Below are 18,924 nucleotides of genomic sequence, written 5' to 3'. Positions count from 1 at the left end.
TAATTATGTATTTAATTTCTACCTTGTTCCTGGCACTGTGCTATGTGCTGAGGCTGCAAAGATGACTAAAACACAGTCTTCCTCATGGAGGTCAGGGTCCATATGAGTGTAATCCCTGAATATTTAAAATGTGGTAGTAATAATTATAGCTAATATTTATCAAGTCCTTAGACTGTGCCAGTCACTGATCCAAGGGCTTTGTATGATTTCATTTAGTTGCCACATAAGGCAAGTCGTCTTGTTAGACCCATTTCACAGGGCAGAAAACTGAGGTTCAGAGTGTAGTAACTCACCCAAGTTCCTATCACCAGTCAACAGCAGTGCCAAGTTTGAACTAGGCACTGATTTCACCGTTCTGCCATAATACAGATAGCAAAGCACATATGAGAAGGTAGCAACAGGAGCGAAGCCAAGTGGTGCTTCTTGGCAGTCCTGGGGACAAGCTTTGAGCCCCAGGCTGTGAGGATGCGTAGTGCTCATAAGGTTCAGACTGCAGCTTTTCCCCTCAAGAGGAACGCTTTGGTAAGTTTACAAGTACAGCTGTATGTCACTCTAAATACTTTGAACTGTGTAGACTCTCAGGGGCTCTCTGGAACTTGAAATTCGATGTTATATTCGGGTTTTCAAAGAAAGGAACCAAGATTAGAGGTAGGAGGATCTAGTAGCTTCCTTCTAAGGAGAAAGCAAATGCTTCCCCATAATTTTGCTTCATAACACAGCAAATCTGGCACATATATGACCCTTATGAACCTCACGACAAAAGGGAAGACCGCATCCCTCTATCTACCTGAGGTCTGGGCTGATTTCCCCACGTTCCATTCAGCTCCAACTTCTAGAAGCCTGAGTCGATAGGGTTAGCTCGACAAGTGACTAAGGGCAAATTTGGCCAAAAAAAGTCCAAGCCATATATGGGAACAAAAGTGCAGAGCAGAGTCAAAAATGGAGAAAATGCTTTTCTTAATTTCGGTGGTAATTTAACGATGGTTAAAGAAAAAATAAATAAAGTCAAGACTAAGGGTCAGAGACTAACACATGTATCAGTATACTTTTCTTTCCAGATTCCCTGAGCTGGATGTAAAAGCCTAAAACTGAGTAGATGAATTGTTTAAAACTTGCCCGTGAAGGGGCATTGGCTTATAAGAGCTGGGGAGAAAGCATCTCCCTGGTTGAAAGTTAGACATATAACTTACAGCCATTTCATCAAAAATGGCCCATTAGTGTAAGCTGTGTGCTTTGTTCACAATAAGTTAATTTGATAGACTTTTTTGTTTAAGTGATGATAGCTGTTGCTTCCCCGGTATGGGCTAGAAATATTCCACTAAATAAAGACAGAACATTTCTCTTCTCTTACCAAGTAAAGTGTAAGGAGACACAAGCAGTGTAGCTGGGCTTGCGTTGTCATAATTTTCCTTATTCAAACTCCTGTGAACAAACCGGAGATAAGTTGATTAGTTCCCCTCCTATTAAAACCGTGTTTATCCAAGCACAAAGGATCCCTGGACGATATTCAGTTATAAACCTCGTAGGATGGCATCCTTGAAGGCCAGCCTCTCCTCTGCGGAACAGCCTGGACTTCCCCAAGCCCCCTGATACCTCATCCACAGCAACCACAAGTCAATATCCCGAAACAAGCTTGTGCTAACTCCAATTTTACTGCTTCACTTTATCACTCTTCTTCACTTAAAGAGTCTTAAATGGGGACTTCCCTGGTGGTCCAGTGGTTAAGAATCCACCTTCCCATGCAGGGGATGAGGGTTCAATCCCTAGTCGGGGAACTAAGAGCCCACATGCCCGGGGGCAAACAGAGAAGCCTCAACTACTGAGCCTCTGCTCTACAATCAGAGAAGCCCCCACGTGCCGCAATGAAGACCCTCATTATATGGATGGAGGAGATGCTGAAATTTTAGTGGTTCTGATTCACAGCTGCAAATATGTGAGAGTGTTCAAGGAGGAAGAACCCAAGCATGTTCCCAACCCTTCATTCAATGACCTCACCAGCCGCCTCTTTGGTCTTCTAAACCTTGCTGTTAACTGTACAATACACCAAAGGAAAAAATGTGTTTATAACTCCCAAAGCAACCCAGTGAGAATCCACACTCTGCCCCTCTTCTCTCCTACTCAGTATTATTTTTCCTCTTTCCCTGTGCCTTCACGTTTCACAAAAAGTATACCTTTCATCCTAAGATACATCATGACTAACTGATCTTTTTTCCTATTCTTATTTTTTCATGACTAACTGATTTTAAGATCTGAGACAAATTTTCCACATGGTCTGTGAAGCAGGACTCTTGCCTATCATAATATTGGACTGCTAAAACAAAACAACAAAAAAACAAGGAAATGAAGAATGTATTCACTTCACTAAAATTCCAATTATTTTATTGCCTTGAGGAATTGTAGATGATCTTGTTTTACTTCTTTGTTTTTAATTTTTTAAAGTTTTCTACATTGAACTTACATCACTAATATAATCGGCATGGGAAAATGGTTATAAAATTCTAACTATCTAAAAATTTAAACCCTGACAATTTTTAATTCCTTACCTTTGGACACCTTCTATTTGAACTTTAAGAAAGATCAAAGTACTACAACAATTTAGCTTAACAAATGTCCTGGGAAATAAAGATAGAAATTAGTGTTTATTAAGGATCATCCCTGGTGGCTCAGACGCTAAAAAAAGAATCTGCCTGCCGTGTGGGAGGCCTGGGTTCGATCCCTGAGTTGGGAAGATCCCCTGGAGAAGGGCATGGCTACCCACTCCAGTTTTCTTGCCTGGAGAATCCCATGGACAGAGGACCCTGGCGGGCTACAGTCCATGGGGTCACAAAGAGTTGGACATGACTCAGCGACTAAGCACAGCACAGCACATAGGGTAGATCAGTAGAGGGACCTCTACAGACAGAATGGCAGAGGCCCAGAAGGTGTACTCTGAGTCAGAGAGTCTGGGCCGGAAACCCAGCGCAGCCTTTCGTTAGCTGTGTGGCCACATGGGTACTACTTAATCTCTCTCTGTGCCTCAGTTTACTCGAATGGAAAATACATAGCAATTGCTCAATAGTGAGCGAGCACTTTTACGAGTTTCTCACAGCCATAACGAATTAGGAAATGTTACTCTTATTTTATTCATGAGGAAACTGAAGTCCAAAGTTGAGCCATTCACCTAAAGACACAGCTAGGAAGTGATACTGCCCTGTTGCCAACCAGATCTGTCAGAAGCCAAAGTTCAAAGAACTTTTCCTCTCTCTGCTCTACCCTGTACTGTGTGATAGCCCAAGAGAGGCAGATATAGGTATAGAGATGTACATATTGTTTGCGCATGCTGTGTAAATGAGACCAATTGTCCCAAGGCTACAGCTATTTTAAGAAAGAGCTAGGACGGAAACCCTTCAGGACAGTTAGATCTGTAAATTCTGTGAATGTTTAGAAATGAGCTTTTGCAACAGAATTAGTCTGGTCTATGTGTCCAAACATCATGTTAGAATTGGCTCCTTGTCAAACACAAACAAGACATTTTTTCTACTGCTTTAGACTACTTACATGGTTTGGAAACATACGGAAACAAATAACAAGCCCAGGTTCTAGCATACTACAAATATATTTAAAATGAATAAATTGGTATTATTAAATCTAACTAGTCATTTTCTTGTATTAGTAAAATGAACACGATCAGGTATCAACCAATATTTGCTTAAGAGAAGTAACATTTGGGGATCTTTCTCCTCAGAACCTTCAGCATCAAGATCTTTTAAACGTTGGTCCCCAGTTGCTCTTCTGGCCTTATCTCCCACACCCGCCGCACCCAGGAATGCCGCCGAGCACTCCGTGGACTTTGCACCCAGCTTCCCTGTCGTCACGCTTTGGCACTGGCTGTTCTTCCCATCCAGCAAAGGGCCCCACCCAGGGTAAATGACAATTGATATTTACTGAATCAAGCTGGATTGAGATTATGTGTTCTCATTTTTCCTTACATACCTGACCATCTAGGGCCAATTTATTTATTTTAAAATCACTGAATTTAACAATTCTATTATGTGCCAGATACTGGGCTAAAATCTGGGAAAACAAAATAAGGGATATAGCATCTGCCTCATGGAGCTAGAAATTACGTCCTTCATGCAATCTCTCTTTTTTCCAGCCAGAAGCTCTCTCAAAGCCCCTCCTGCTGCTGCTGCTGCTGCTAAGTCGCTTCAGTCGTGTCTGACTCTGCGGGACCCCATAGACGGCAGCCCACCAGGTTCCCCCGTCCCTGGGATTCTCCAGGCAAGAACACTGGAGTGGGTTGCCATTTCCTTCTCCAATGCATGAAAGTGAAAAGGGAAAGGGAAATCACTCAGTCGTGTCCGACTCTTAGCGACCCCATGGATTGCAGCCTACCAAGCTCCTCTGTCCATGGGATTTTCCAGACAAGAGTCCTGGAGTTGGGTGCCACTGCCTTCTCAAAGGCCCTCCTACCTGCATTTTATTTTTTATCACTTATTTACATGTCTGTGTTGCTGCCTCTACTAGAAAACAAAATCCTTCAAAGCAGAGGCCTTATTTTAAAACTATATATTTTTAACCTCTCCCAGCTCTTCATACTATGGCTTGCATATATTACACTCTCAACAGATGTTTATTAAATTCTGAAACATTTGTGATTGTCTAACATTGGTATCGGAGAAGGCAATGGCACCCCACTCCAGTACTCTTGCCTGGAGACTCCCATGGATGGAGGAGCCTGGTAGGCTGCAGTCCATGGGGTTTTGAAGAGTCAGACACGACTGAGCGACTTCACTTTCACTTTTCACTTTCATGCATTGGAGAAGGAAATGGCAACCCACTCCAGTGTTCTTGCCTGGAGAATCCCAGGGACCGGGGAGCCTGGTGGGCTGCTGTCTATGGGGTCACACAGAGTCGGATACGACTAAAGCAACGCAGCAGCAGCAGCAACATTGGTATTCTATGAATTTCTCCAATTAGTAAGAGCTTTCAGAATAAACAGAAAACATTAAAGGAAACTAACGAGATCTAAAGATTTATTTTGATGCACAGTAATACGTTTTTATTGTTGATGAAAAGGATTATTTCTCTTTTAAATACACAAACAAATTTCTTCTCAGTAAATAGGTTAAGAACTGATCGATATATACCATCTGCACTTAAAATGATTTTTTAGCACTTCCAAGCTTCCAAAGACATGTAAGTTGAATGGCAGAAAAGCAAATTAAAATAAATGCCTTATTTTAGCTAGATGCTCAAACAGGCCACCGTTTGAGGTGCTTAATGAAACCTAAAAAGTAAACAAAGCATTAAACTCATCCTTTATTTTGTTATTTACATTTGGTTTCACCCCTCACAGAAAGGTTTCCAGTGGGAAACAGAAGTAATTGCTTTCCGTTCCCATGCCTAGGGTCTCGTGATTTCTTTGTGGATGAATCAGTCACACAATGCAATTGTTAGATTGGCTGGTTTGGATCCTGGCTCCTCCACTGACTCGCATCTGTAAAGCGAGGATAATAGTATCTACTTTGGGGACTTCAATAAGTGAATATTTTGAACAGTTAATATTTTTTGTCAAATAAAATTTTCTTCTGCCACCCAAGTTTATTAGTCAGAACTTTAAATGTTGTCCTACAAGACAGCTCCTGTCACGATTCCCAGCTTTCGATGGCCCTGGTCACAAGGATACTCGAGACGCAGCCTTCACAACAACACCCGCACGGCCAAAGGAAGCGGCCAAGCAAAGCCTTTGTCTGAATGATCCAAGGCAAAGTACCCCACTGCTAGGATTATGCCGGAGGAGGACTCCGTCCTCACAAACAAGTCTCACCTATCTTTCTTCTTCACACAGACATAATTTCACTAATGAATATTACATCCTGGCTGGAGGGAAACCATGGTTTGTAACTGAAATTGCCAAAAACCACCAAGCCATACACACTAGGTAGACTACTTCACCAACCCTACTTGGCAAAGGATTGGAGTAGATTTCCAGATAATTCAGTGATGTTTTGTCTGAACTATCTGAAACAGTTGATCCAACCATCTGCTAGGAATTTTTGCTGTCAGAGTTTCCCTCAGGCACAAAGACTAAATTCACACAGTTTCTATGCAACTATCTAAGAGGCCAAGTACATCCTTAGCAACAGAGGTCAGAGGTCTGGGAGAGTTTTGAAAAGCCACCACCAGTTGCTTTAACCGTGAACAATTTACAAACGCGGAATCAGGGCTGCTGGCCTTGATAATTAGGGCTGACGGCTTCGTTTAACTCACCACAGCCCAGAAAACACTGAAACCCCTCCACGTCCTGAATCTGTGTCCAGCCAGGATAACGACACAAAGGCAGCTAACATTTACTGGAAGCCCTTTGTCTCAGCACATGCTGAGACTTTTATATAATTATTGATTTTTTGTAAGAACCCTATGAAGCAGACGCTGTTAAAATTTATCTCTTAAAGGGGCTTCCCTGGTGGATCAGCGGTAAAGAACCCACCTGCCAATGCAGGAGACATGGGTTCGATCCCTGATCTGGGAACATCCCACCTGCCTGTCTTGGAGCAACTAAGCCCATGTGTCTCAACTACTGGGTCTGTGCTGTAGACCCAGGAGCCACGACTACCGAGTCCAGGCCCTAGAGCCTGTGCTCCACAACAAGAGAAGCCCCTGCCATGAGAAGCCCGTGCACCACAACTAGAGAAAAGCCCGCACAGCAATAAGACCCAGCACAGCCGAAAATAAATATAAAATTATTTTTTAATGTAAAAAAAATTTACCTCATAAAGATCAAAAATCAAAGAAGTTACAAGACACTGGTCCAAGATCACACTGTCTGGCTAACTTCACACCTATGCTCTCATTCATATATTAGTCTCTCTGAAAGCACGAACATCCTTACAAATAAGACGCCTGGTGTCACTGAGTCGGTTACGTATCTTGCTAAAATTTCAAAAAGTTTTATTTTTCGCTCCATGGCAGCGCTTCCTCCTCAGATGCTAACATGCGTCCGCCTTCTCAGAAGACCATCAGCTCTGGAGATCCAGCTCCTACCACACAACTATTTCTCTATCGTACCCTCTCCTCATTCACTCTCTGACCTTCACCCCCCTAGTTTCTTAGTTTTCAGTCGAGCTAAGTGTGATGGGTTGAAAAGTGCCCCTTGCCTCAAAATTCATGTTGGAGTCCTGACTCCCAAGTACCTCAGAATGTGATCTGACTCAGAGACTCAAGTCTTCACAGAGGTAATGCGGTTAGAATGAAGTCGTCAGGGTGAGTCTGCTCCAATATGACTGGTGTCCTCATCAAAAGGGGGAACTTGGCCGCAGAGACACACGTAGAGAAAAGACAATATGAAGGGCCACGGGGAAAGACAAGCCAAGGCGAGAGGCTGCAGACCTCATTGTCTGCAGGAGTCAGCCCCGCAGACACCTTGATTTTGGACTTCAAGCCTCTAGAGCTGTGAGACAATAAATTTCTGTTGCTTGAGCCACTCTATCTGTGGTACTTTGTTATAGCATCCCTACCAAACTAATACATCAAGAGGCCCTAGTTTTGACTGACAAAGGCACTGCCATCCTAGGACAGAGGTGGCCTCAGATGGGGCCTCATCCAGTTACTATATAGGCAGTGGCCACTGCATCCCAGGGGCTCCACTCCAAGCTGATTGAGTCTCCTGCTAGGCTCCAGTGCCTCCAAGAGGTATTTTTAGACTCCCCTGTCATTTCCCCATTTATCTGAATAAGGATGAGGAATTTCTAGGTCCCAGGTCTCAAAACCTGCAAGTAAATCAATACACAAGCATTGATTTTTTCCCCCTCTTACAAAAAGCTAAGTAACAGGCAAACCTTCAATCAAGTCAGCCATACTCATCCTTTTTGTTTAAAAAAAGAAAAGTTAAAGGCTTTGAATTAAAGTAATTCACCATGCTCTAAGGCTGAACAATGCATTTCCAAAGAACAATAAAGGTACAGAAGGAGAGGGCTGCAAAATTTGCTCTCCAATATCATAGGTGATGTGGCCAAGGAAAGAATGTGACTAGAATTCATAACACCATCAGGACCAAATAATAGAGCCAAATATTCTGTGTGCCATTTAATTCACCTCTGCATTGTATATTGCTAAGAGCAGCATAAATTGGACAGCAAGGCCAGATATGAATAAAAATCAGATTAAAAGCTTGCTCACATTGTTCATCAAGTAATGTTCAGATCAATCATGCCCATCTTTGTGGTCTTCTTGCTCACAAATCTCTGGCACCCATTATATCACTGAAGGTTTAGAAAAAATCACAAGAGGATCTGACCAATTTGCATTCTTGGCAAATTAAGGACCAAATTAAAGCAGCTAATAATAAGCTAGAAACAAACAGGAAGGTGTAAAATCTGGGCTGCTGCCTTCCACTTCAGGCTGATTAGAAAGGAGGAAGGAAGGTCCAAAGAAGGAAAAGGAAGGGTGGCTTGCCCTCTCCCCACCCAATGCACACATAAAGGCAGGCACTTTGTTCTCTCACTGAATTTTGCAATTGAAATATGCCCATCTTTTGGCATACGAAAATCTGGATTTACACGTATGCAAAATGGAGGGTGATTTTTTTTACTTAATCAGTAGGTGAATAATTGGTTATACAGTCTTATGAGAGGCTAGAGGGCTCCTCTTAAAATATGTTAAATTTCTCTGATTGACTTAAATACACATTTTAAACCTAATTATTAAAGAAAGTAATAATGAGTTCTAAGGACTATTTCAGGAAGTGTGCTCATACTTACCTCCACCCAGCACTCCCCCCAGAGTGAGCTAGGGAAAGGGCAGCTGGGGTGAGGAGGTCAGAGGGAAGGGAGGCCCTCGCATGGGGTCACAGATGGCGACCCGCCCCCATGGTACTTGGACGACTTAAGCAGATTGGCAGTAAGGACGACAGTGTTGAGTTCTCTAAGGTGTTTAGGTTTCCACCTCAGAAACCTGAGGCAGAGATGGGACTTCTTTCCTCCATATCTAGCACAACAACATCACAAGGGTCTTTTCCAGCCTAAAAGGAGGACTGTTGTCATTGCGTAGTTGCTCAGTGGTGTCTGACTCTTGTGACCCCATGGACTGTAGCCCACCAGGCTCCTCTGTCCATGGAATTCTTCAGGCAAGAATACTGGAGTGGGTTGCCATTTCCTTCTCCAGGGGATCTTCCCAACCCAGGAATCGAACCTGGGTCTCCTATGCTGCAGGCGGTCTCCTGCATTGCAGGCAGATTCTTTACTGACTGAGCCACCAAAAGGAGAGTAGAAATCAATATTTCTCAAAAAAGCATCTTAATTATTTTTGACAAAGTGTTTCTTCATGCTTTATACAACATTTCTTTGCATATTAAGAAGTGCACAGGTGAATACTTTGTCAAGATAATACATTCTGGCCTTAGAAATTCAATGTGAGGTAAATCTAAATTAGATACCATCCCATATGATTTAAGGGCTTCCCTGGTGGATAGACAGTAAAGAATCTGCCTGCATTGCAGGAGACCCAGGTTCGATCCCTGGGTCAGGAAGATTCCCTGAAGAAGGGAATGGCAACCCACTCCAGTACTCTTGCCTGGAGAATTCCAAGGACAGAGGAGCCTGGCAGGCTACAGTCCATGGAGTCGCCGAGTCAGACATGACTGAGTGACTAACACTTTAACTTTCACATATGGTTTAAACACTGAGATTTAAAACAAAACAAAAGACTTGCTACAATACTAGCTCATGTACAAGGTGACCTTCAGACAAGGGCTCTAAAAACAAAAATGTGCAGTCCTCCTCAAGTGTGGCAGGCTAACTTTCTGATTCTGTAATTAAGTTGTAATTGACAACTGGGATGGGCAAGAGAATAAGGGGAAAATAAATTTAATTCTATCTTCATAAAGGGTGCTATACCACTATGAAAAATCACTCATGAGTTGGTTTTTTATAATTGAAACCTTTAAAAAGAAAAAAAAAAGCTAGCATTTAGTGAACATTTACTAAGTTATGTACTTTGGATGACTTATTTCATCTAGTTTCACAACGTTCCCATAAGGCAGGACCTGTTGTCATCCTACAGGGCAGAACAGCTCAGCGAGGTTGAGGAAGGAGCACCAGTCTGATCGCAGAGACCAAGCATGGAACCCTCTGCGTGAGGAAGACGTGCTCATCCTGAGTTTAACATTCCCTAAGGGCACAAGTCTACCCTTCCGATTTCTCTGCCTCTCACTCAGAAACACAAGTCCTATGCTTTAAAATAATTAAAATGCTGTAAGAAATCATTGATTCAGAATATCATGGACGAGAGAATTCAATGTCAGTCTTACAGAATATTAAGACAAATTAGGTTTTATTTGTGTCACATACACAATAACCATGGACAGCTTGGTCAGTTACACACACATAAGTGAAAAGCTCAGCTTGAGTGTACAAGAGTTTAAACCTCAACCACTGGGTGAGTATCTGCTTTTGCTAACTTAACATTTCTTATACCTAAATAAACATCCTTGTTTGTTCTCACAAGTAACAACTAAGTAGATTGATATTCCCCTAACAAACTTCAGTACCTCTTTTCTTGTTTAATCACGGAGGAGAACACAGAACAACTAGCCCCTGCTAAATTCGACACCAGGGATTTCTGAAGGAATACAACTTCATGCCAACAAATAAACCTGTATGTCTCTACCAGTGTAAACTAACAGCCATAAAGGCACTTGTCAGCCTACAGAGAAAGGAGCACAACGGTGTTCAGCTTTCCTCCTGAGCAGAGTCGCCTCTCTTGACCGGAAAGAAAAGGAGGACCCCACTCTCCTTTCTAGAGAGTTCCTTTGACAAACGAACAGGAAGTCGAGTTGTTGCCGGGGTATATTTTGCCTTTTATGAAAGAAGGGAAGAGGTACTGGAAATGCAATCTTCATCCTGAACGACAGCAATGACTTTTCCCAGGGGACATCTCAGCAAGTCTCAAAGGACACCACACCCCCTTCTCACCCAAGATATATGTGAAACATCAGACGTGCTTTAAAATGCTTCATTTTAAAAAAAAGCAAAACTCAAGTGTTTTCTCATTATCTCATATTTTGGGACCCCACTTCTTTGGCATAGAACCAGTTTCTCCCTTGCATAATGGTAGATGTAGTTACAGCAAAATTACTGTTGGTTTCTTTCCCTAGGAATTGAAAGAGCAACTTCTCAGTCTGACTTGCATCACCTACTTAAAAGGTAGAGTCAACATCTTTTCTCATGGAAAGTAGTTAACATTCATTAAACGTCTATTGGGTGCCAAACTACGCACTGAGTTCTTGACGTGCTGATCTAATTTTTAATTTATTCTCACAACGACTTGGTAAGGCAGGTATCTCCATTCTGTAGGTGAGAAATTTAAGGTACAGGGAGCTTAAGCAATCTGCTCAGTGTCCGCTGGCTGGTAAATGATGAAACTGGCCTAACCCAACTGCCCAACCCTGAAGACTCATAAACTATATACTCTATAGTCCATGATAAACCCTCACTCAGCAAAACTCATTTCATTTCCTGGTGAGGGGTGAATGCCATCCATTTTCCATGTCATCGAAACATATGCTTTCTTCTTCTTTCAAATTATTCCTCTCTTGCTATCTGAGTTTTTGAAGAAACAGAAAGACAAGAAAATGTTAGAGAATGCATTGCCCGTCTGCTGCTTGGCGTCTGCCAGCCCAGAGGGCATCTGTTTCAAAGTCACTCACAATGAATAAAAAACTGGGACAAAGACAGGGACTGGACCTTTGAAGATACTGACAGGCTGTACATGTCTTGATATCTCAAAATAATCACTCGTTAGTTGATATTACACCCACCGACGTGGCCGAAAGAAGGACCAGAACCTGACCGATACACTCACCAACCTTGCTTTCCCGATTGGGAAGGCAGATCTGTCTCTCTGTTTTCAATTCCTATTCCACTACTTTTAACAAAGGACTTTTTTTCCTCCTATGCATTTCCTTTTCTCTGCTCTGTCCCAGGCAGTCCTATGAATCCTAAATTGAATCTCGCTCTCTAAGAAGTAAATAAAATGCACAGTTTTTAAAGATCACCTCTGAGAAATGACACATTGTGAAAATGAGATTCTGGCCCTGATTTCTAGAGTATGAGAGTCCCAGGTCCTCTCAGGGCTGGGCACTTTCTAATATTTTAATTGAAAAGAATGGGTGTGATCCACACGTAAACATCCAAAGCATTATGCTTTCCTTTAAATCTACTCCCAAGCTTGACTTAACCCAAACCACTTCATGAAATGGATTTATAGAAGATATAGACTAATCGAAAGAACCTGCAAAAGAAATTATGCTCCAGAAGCATAACTTATTAGACTAGGAATAAACTTTTCTTCCCAGCAAATGCTACCCAGCACCCCTCAAGGAATACTTTTATCCAGCAACTTAAGTAAGCCCCTTCGCCATCTATTCTGCTCTCCTTAAAGAAATACATTATCAGCATAGTTAAGACATACCAAAGCTTACCTTTCTGTAAGTAACAAAAATGGTGGTTAAAGGTTATTTTCTTCCATTCAGCTGCTGGGACCCTTGCTGGGACTGGAGTGTCTTCCCCTGAGGCCACACCCAGTGCACGGCTCTGCTTCCCCAGCCTCTCCCTTCTCCTTCAGTCAAACATTAACCATCGACTGGTTTTATTGATTTTCATCAGATGTCATAAATGGAATTGTAATCCAGGAAAGAAATGTGTTTGTACCAAAAGCAGTTCGTTCACATCTAATACATCTCAGAACAAGTTTCTGAATATCAGAATGTAGGTTAAATAAAATAGAAGACAAGAGGAAGTTAGCATGGAAAAACTTTCTGTGTATTCAACTGTCTGTAGAGTGTGAGTTCCCTGACATCTCTGAGTTTCCTCCATATTTTGCTCTCCCAACCCTTGTGCGCTTAGTCGCTCAGTCGTTTTCAACTCTTGGCGACTCCGTGGACTGTAGCCCCCCAGGCTCCTCTGTCCATGGGATTTCCCAGGCAAGAAGACTGGAGGGGGTTTCCATTTCCTTCTCCAGGGGATCTTCCTGACTCAAGGATTGAACTCGCACCTCCTGTGTCTCCTGCATTGTAGGTAGATTCTTTACCCAGTGAGCCAGAGAGGAAGTCCTCTTTCCCACCACTTGGCACAGAAGAATAATTAACAGATATTTGTGTAGATTCCGTCTTAAACACAGACCAGTACAGGATGTCATGTCTGAGCAGTGACTCAGTTCACTGATAACCAGGCACAAGAGACGGGGGAAATGATTCAGACGGTGCAACCCAGGGTGCAATCTGACAGCACCTGCTTCTGAAGCCCAAGGGTCCTCTTCAAAGTCTGCATGAAACAGCCAGCAGTAGCCTTCCCCCAAAACACAAATCAAGTCCTTTTTCTCACTCTCTGAGATTGGACTTACTAAGAACAAGTTACCACTTTTTCCACTCAAAATGAGGTTTCCGATTAAACAATAAAAGCCTATGGCCTTTTCTAAAGTCAAGGGCTCTTTTTGACGGATTCCTCATTCCCACCCCTCAGTCACTCTGGAAACCTACACTAAAGATGTGAATCAAGGTCGCTTTTATGTCAAATGTGATTGTCATTCTGATACTCATTTCTGGGCCTCTCCTGAGCTGCATTGCGTTCTCCATCTGTCTCTAGTGTGCATCTAGTACAGTCAAAGCACAAGAGCACAGCCCACTGTCTAGATGGGCTTCTTCCTTCTCGATCCCCTTGAGAAGACTAAGCCTCACTTGTCTTGGGGACCCTGAAGTGAAATCACCTGGTTGTGGGTCAGCAGTCAGCATGCTCGGTGGACCAGCAGGCCCAGCATGGATCCTTCTTCCTTTGTTTCACAACATAGCTACATTTAGAAAAATGAGGTCAGTGAGGCTAAGCAACTCTCACACTCTTAACACCTCTGCCCTCCTGTGAACCAAATCAAATGACCTTGTTCCACAAGATCAAAGAACTTTCACTTGTATGTTTTACTTCCTGAATCAATGACAAAAATTTCAAGGTGTTGCTCAGACTTTGCTTCTTCTTCAGAAACTTGTGGTACTTTTTAATAATGTATGCAAAAAGTACGTTTAAATCTATAAGCTTTTCTTCAAAAGAATGTGTATATATGTACCACTTTTAATCACTGATTCTTAGCAATGATCAAAATTATAGAATCAGGACTCCAGCCTTGGTCTGTCTGATTCAAAGCCTAACCTATTCACCACCACAGCTGTTGAATTTGCCAATTTGTTTTTCTTCTGGTTCCATTTAGGAAGAAATCCATTTGTGTGACCCAGTTCCTGACAGGAGATAGCCAGGTTCCTAAAGTGGGCTTCCCTTTATATATTTTATGTTCTAGGTTCCTAGCTTCTCAAGTCCGGAGAAGGTAATGGCACCCCACTCCAGTACTCTTGCCTGGAAAATCCCATGGATGGAGGAACCTGGTAGGCTGAGAGTCGGACACGACTGAGTGACTTCACTTTCACTTTTCACTTGCATGCATTAGAGAAGGAAATGGCAACCCACTCCAGTGTTCTTGCCTGGAGAATCCCAGAGACGGGGGAGCCTGGTGGGCTGCCGTCTATGGGGTCGCACAGAGTCGGACACGACTGAAGCGACTTAGCAGCAACAGTAGCAGCAGCAGCTTCTCAAGTCAGATTGATTAAATTCTAAAAAGGCCAAAACCACCCATCAGAGAAATTAACAGGTAATTACATCTCTGTATTATAAAGGCTTCTCTTGTGCTCTCCATGATAATAGGTTAGCATAGTTTTCAGAGCTGTGTGTTCACTATTCATACATTAAATTTATAAGTTATAAAATTATCTGGGTTTACAATTCTAGATTAAAGTTATCTGGATTTATAATTCTAGATTAAATTCTGCCCTGTGTTTCAGGGTGAACACCTTTGCATTTTAGGAACCCATTCTTACGTAAAAATGAGGCATTTCCAGTTCAATAGTTTAACACTGACAGTAATAATAAGGAAATTTTAATCGATCAGATCAGATCAGATCAGTCACTCAGTCATGTCCGACTCTTCGAGACCCCATGAATCGCAGCATGCCAGGCCTCCCTGTCCATCACCAACTCCCGGAGTTCACCCAGACTCACGTCCATCGAGTCAGTGATGCCATCCAGCCATCTCATCCTCTGTTGTCCCCTTCTCCTCCTGCTCCCAATCCCTCCCAGCATCAGAGTCTTTTCCAATGAGTCAACTCTTCGCATCAGGTGGCCAAAGTACTGGAGTTTCAGCTTAAGCATCATTCCTTCCAAAGAAATCCCAGGGCTGATCTCCTTCAGAATGGACTGGTTGGATCTCCTTGCAGTCCAAGGGACTCTCAAGAGTCTTCTCCAACATCACAGTTCAAAAGCATCAATTCTTCGGTGCTCAGCCTTCTTCACAGTCCAACTCTCACATCCATACATGACCACAGGAAAAACCATAGCCTTGACTAGTTGAATCTTTGTTGGCAAAGTAATGTCTGCTTTTGAATATGCTATCTAGGTTGTTGATAAAGATTACTAATTCCTTTTATCAGAGAAAAGTAGATATAAATTGTTTATATGATGGAAACAAGTGAACAATTGGAAAAGTTAGGATAAATACTTCTGACTAACAGCTTCATGGTATTAGAACATATTAACAATTAATATTAATAGTGTTTTTTTGACATAGCAGCAGCAGCAGCAGCAACCATTCCTCCAACATTAGCCATAGAAAATACATAAGCAGTGTTTGATCTATGGACTGTGCTACTTAGCTAGTTAGCAAGGAATAAAGTTTGGATAGCCTCCCAGACAAAAGTTTGATGAAAAGTAATTAGCCTCCATTGAAATAAATAAATTTAAATTAAAAAAAAAAGCTTGATGAAAATTTGAAATGGTTCTTAAATTTCAAAGAATGTTACATTTCTAATATTCTTATTATTTAAAGCTCAAAATAAATTTATGAATGCTAAGTTTTTCCATTTTTCATTCACTTGCACTTTAACTTGGACTTTATTTGCACTACATATCATGTATTTTAAGAACATTTTATCATGCATCTATCAACATAGAGCCTCATCTAATAGGAGTTATATAATACATATACATAATAATACTTTTAATTACTTAATATCTGTCTTACTCATGTTACTGGTGGCAGAAACTGTCTTCCATTAGCACTGAATAAATTCTTATTATTTTATTTATTTGTTTTTTGACCAAGCCATGCAGTTTGCAGGATCTTAGTTCCCAGACCAAGGATTGAACCTGGGCCCTCAGCAGTGGGAGTGCTAGCCCACTAGGAAATTCTCAGTAAATACTTTTTAGAATAAAACTCTTTTGAGTTATTTAATTCAATAACTCCAAATAGTCAGGATTGCATGCAGGCCCAACCAAGGCTAATGGGAACCCAGATACGTGAATGATTTTGGATCCTCTCAAGGCTATGTTTTACATCTTTTATTCCACATTTATTTAGTGGAATGACTTGAAACTAATTTTCTGCTGGTGAATGTTTTAGACCAAAGCAGAATTTTCTCTAATTCCTTTCACCAGCCAAGGCAGTGTCCATTTTCTGATAAATGTAAGCAACATAGCCCCCACTCTCACATTGTCCTTATTCTTGTCCTTGAGTTTGGGCTTTTTATTGTTTTTCACGTTATTGTTTCAGGCAATTTCCCAGACCAGAACACTCTAAGGAATTACTAAGTGATTTAAGACTTAGATATTAAAACAAAACACTAACGCCAAGTAAAAAACACTGAACCATACATAATGAAGTTTCAAAATCTTAGCTATGACTTGTGCTCATCCTAAAAATATTCAAAAAAGACAGTTTGAAGCTAACGAAAAGTTTTTTCCCTGTTTTCAATTTTGACAGAAGTGGATCCGGTTTGCATTTGTTTATTTCAGGAATATTTTAACTCCATCTATAGAGGGTTACTTCTGACAATTGCCTAGTAGGCAGTTGGTCCTAATAGGCACTAGGTCCTTAATCTGGCTCCAGTTACCCCTATCAGGAAACTTCTGGAGAACCCTATGACTGGAATGGTTAGTAAGTATCCACATCAGACATAGATTGGACAAATGCTTTCTAGAACTTTCTAACTATGGGCAGTTTATTAAAACTGGGCCTCCTATGATGAGATCCTGACTCAGGAGGTCACGGATGCATCCCAGGGATCAATATTTTTTTAAACCCCTCTGGATTCCTGATGCAAGTAATCACATGGACCCTTTTCTGAGAAACACAGCTTAGTGATTCTGTGCTCTATCTGCGAGTAAATATTCTTTAACAAGGTCTGTCCTTGATAATAATTTTCCCCCACCATTTCTGCAGGACCTGTCTCAGACAACACTGAGGTTGAGTTGATGTCGTCCATGTAGACTGAATCTGGCAAACACAAAGATGCTTATCTTGCCTCAGACATTTTTTTCACAGTCTACTGAACATTTCATTTGACCTCAAATTTTTTTCTTAATTCCAAGAAATTACAATAATCTTGTTGCTTTTCTGAGTCTGATCTCTGTATCTCTTACCAGATTTCACCAGCATTGGTCTTCTCTCACATCCAGTTCAATGCTCAGACTATTGCATCTTATTTCCACCTCCAGTATCCCATGGAAGCTGCACTCCCAAAGGCGATAACAACCCCGTTTGATAATCAGAAACGCTGCACTTTACCAGATCTCTCACAACATGTGACACTATCAATAGCCTTCCCTGAACTGCCCTTTATCCTTAGTTTATTTGCGAATATTGTTCTGATTTCTTTTCTACTTCTCGAGCCAGTCTCTGGCAGTTCCATTTGTAGCCTCACCAGACTCCTTGGGTCAATGCCGGGTTATCTCGCCTTATCACTCATTCTAGAAGGTTGGATCTGTTCCCATCTGTACAGCAAAGTCTCAGGTCTCTCAGCATAGATCCCTCCCCTGGCTTGGGTTTCAGTCTTTTTACACCAACCAATTATTGCCAAAGCTCCCTTTATATGTCCCAAATGCACTACAAACTCAACATATCCGAAATTAACCTCACCATTTCACTCTCTCCCAAACTGAGCCTCTTGGAACACTACCCCTTCATGTTAGCCTTGGTAGTCACCAAGCCTTAGCCAGGGTGCTGAGATTGATTGGTAATTCCTGTCATGCGTACAAATAGGAGGCTGGCAGTGAATACGCCTGGGAATCACCCACCTTGCCTAGGAAGGACTCTGTGACTTGGACACGAGGGCTCAGTGAACTCTGGATTGCCTTCTCTACTTATGAGTTTCTCATGGGAAAACAAAACATTGGAATCGCCTCTGAAAATGTTGTCCTTAAGAAGTATTTCCTGGAGAAAAATAGTATTTTCAACACATGGTGATGAAATAACTGCATACCCACATGCAAAGGAATGAAGTCAAAACTCCTATATCATACCATCCAGAAAAATGAACTCAGAGTGGATTAAAGACCTGAAATTAGGGACTCTATAAAACTCTCAGAAGAAAACAGTGGTAAATCTGAATGTCTTTGGATTTGGCAATGGTTTCTTAGACATAACAGCAAAAGCACAAACAACAATAGAAAAACAAATTGGACTTCATCAAAGTTAAGAATTTGTGCTTCAAAGAACACTATTAAAAGTGGGGGACTTCTCTGGTGGTCCAGTGGCTAAGGCTTCCCACTCCCAGTGCAGGGGGCCCAAGTTCAATCCCTGGTCAGGGAATCAGACCCCACATTCCACAACTAAGAGTTTGCATGCTGCAACTATAATCAGATTCCACATGCTGCAACATAGACCCAGTGCAGCAAATAAATAAAAATAATTTTATTTTTTTACAGTGGAAAGGCCACCCACAGGATGAGAGTAAACCACATATCTGAGGAGGGAGCTGTAGCTAGAACACATTTAAAAAAAACTCTTAGAATTCAAAAATAACTAGATTAAAATCCATCAGAAATAGACAAAGGATAAGAACAGATATTATTA

General features: G+C 41.7%; 1 protein-coding gene across 1 annotated transcript in view; it reads right to left on the bottom strand.

Annotated features, from left to right (window-relative positions):
* The window catches only part of CDH17 (cadherin 17), a 77,034-nt gene extending 64,495 nt beyond the window's left edge, over positions 1-12,539 (bottom strand). Inside the window, exons 1-2 of the mRNA XM_055546656.1 lie at positions 12,461-12,539; positions 1,352-1,422 (exon numbers count right to left, since the gene is read on the bottom strand). Of these exons, the coding sequence (XP_055402631.1) occupies positions 1,352-1,402 (51 nt within the window). The 5' untranslated portion in view covers positions 1,403-1,422; positions 12,461-12,539. The remainder of the gene's footprint in view (positions 1-1,351; positions 1,423-12,460) is intronic.
* Positions 12,540-18,924: the final 6,385 nt, after the last annotated feature.

The sequence above is a fragment of the Bubalus kerabau genome, chromosome 14 (assembly GCF_029407905.1).
Source record: "Bubalus kerabau isolate K-KA32 ecotype Philippines breed swamp buffalo chromosome 14, PCC_UOA_SB_1v2, whole genome shotgun sequence".
NCBI lineage: Eukaryota > Metazoa > Chordata > Mammalia > Artiodactyla > Bovidae > Bubalus > Bubalus kerabau.
Note: the sequence above shows the minus strand (reverse complement) of the source record. Positions and strands in the feature narration are given on the sequence as shown.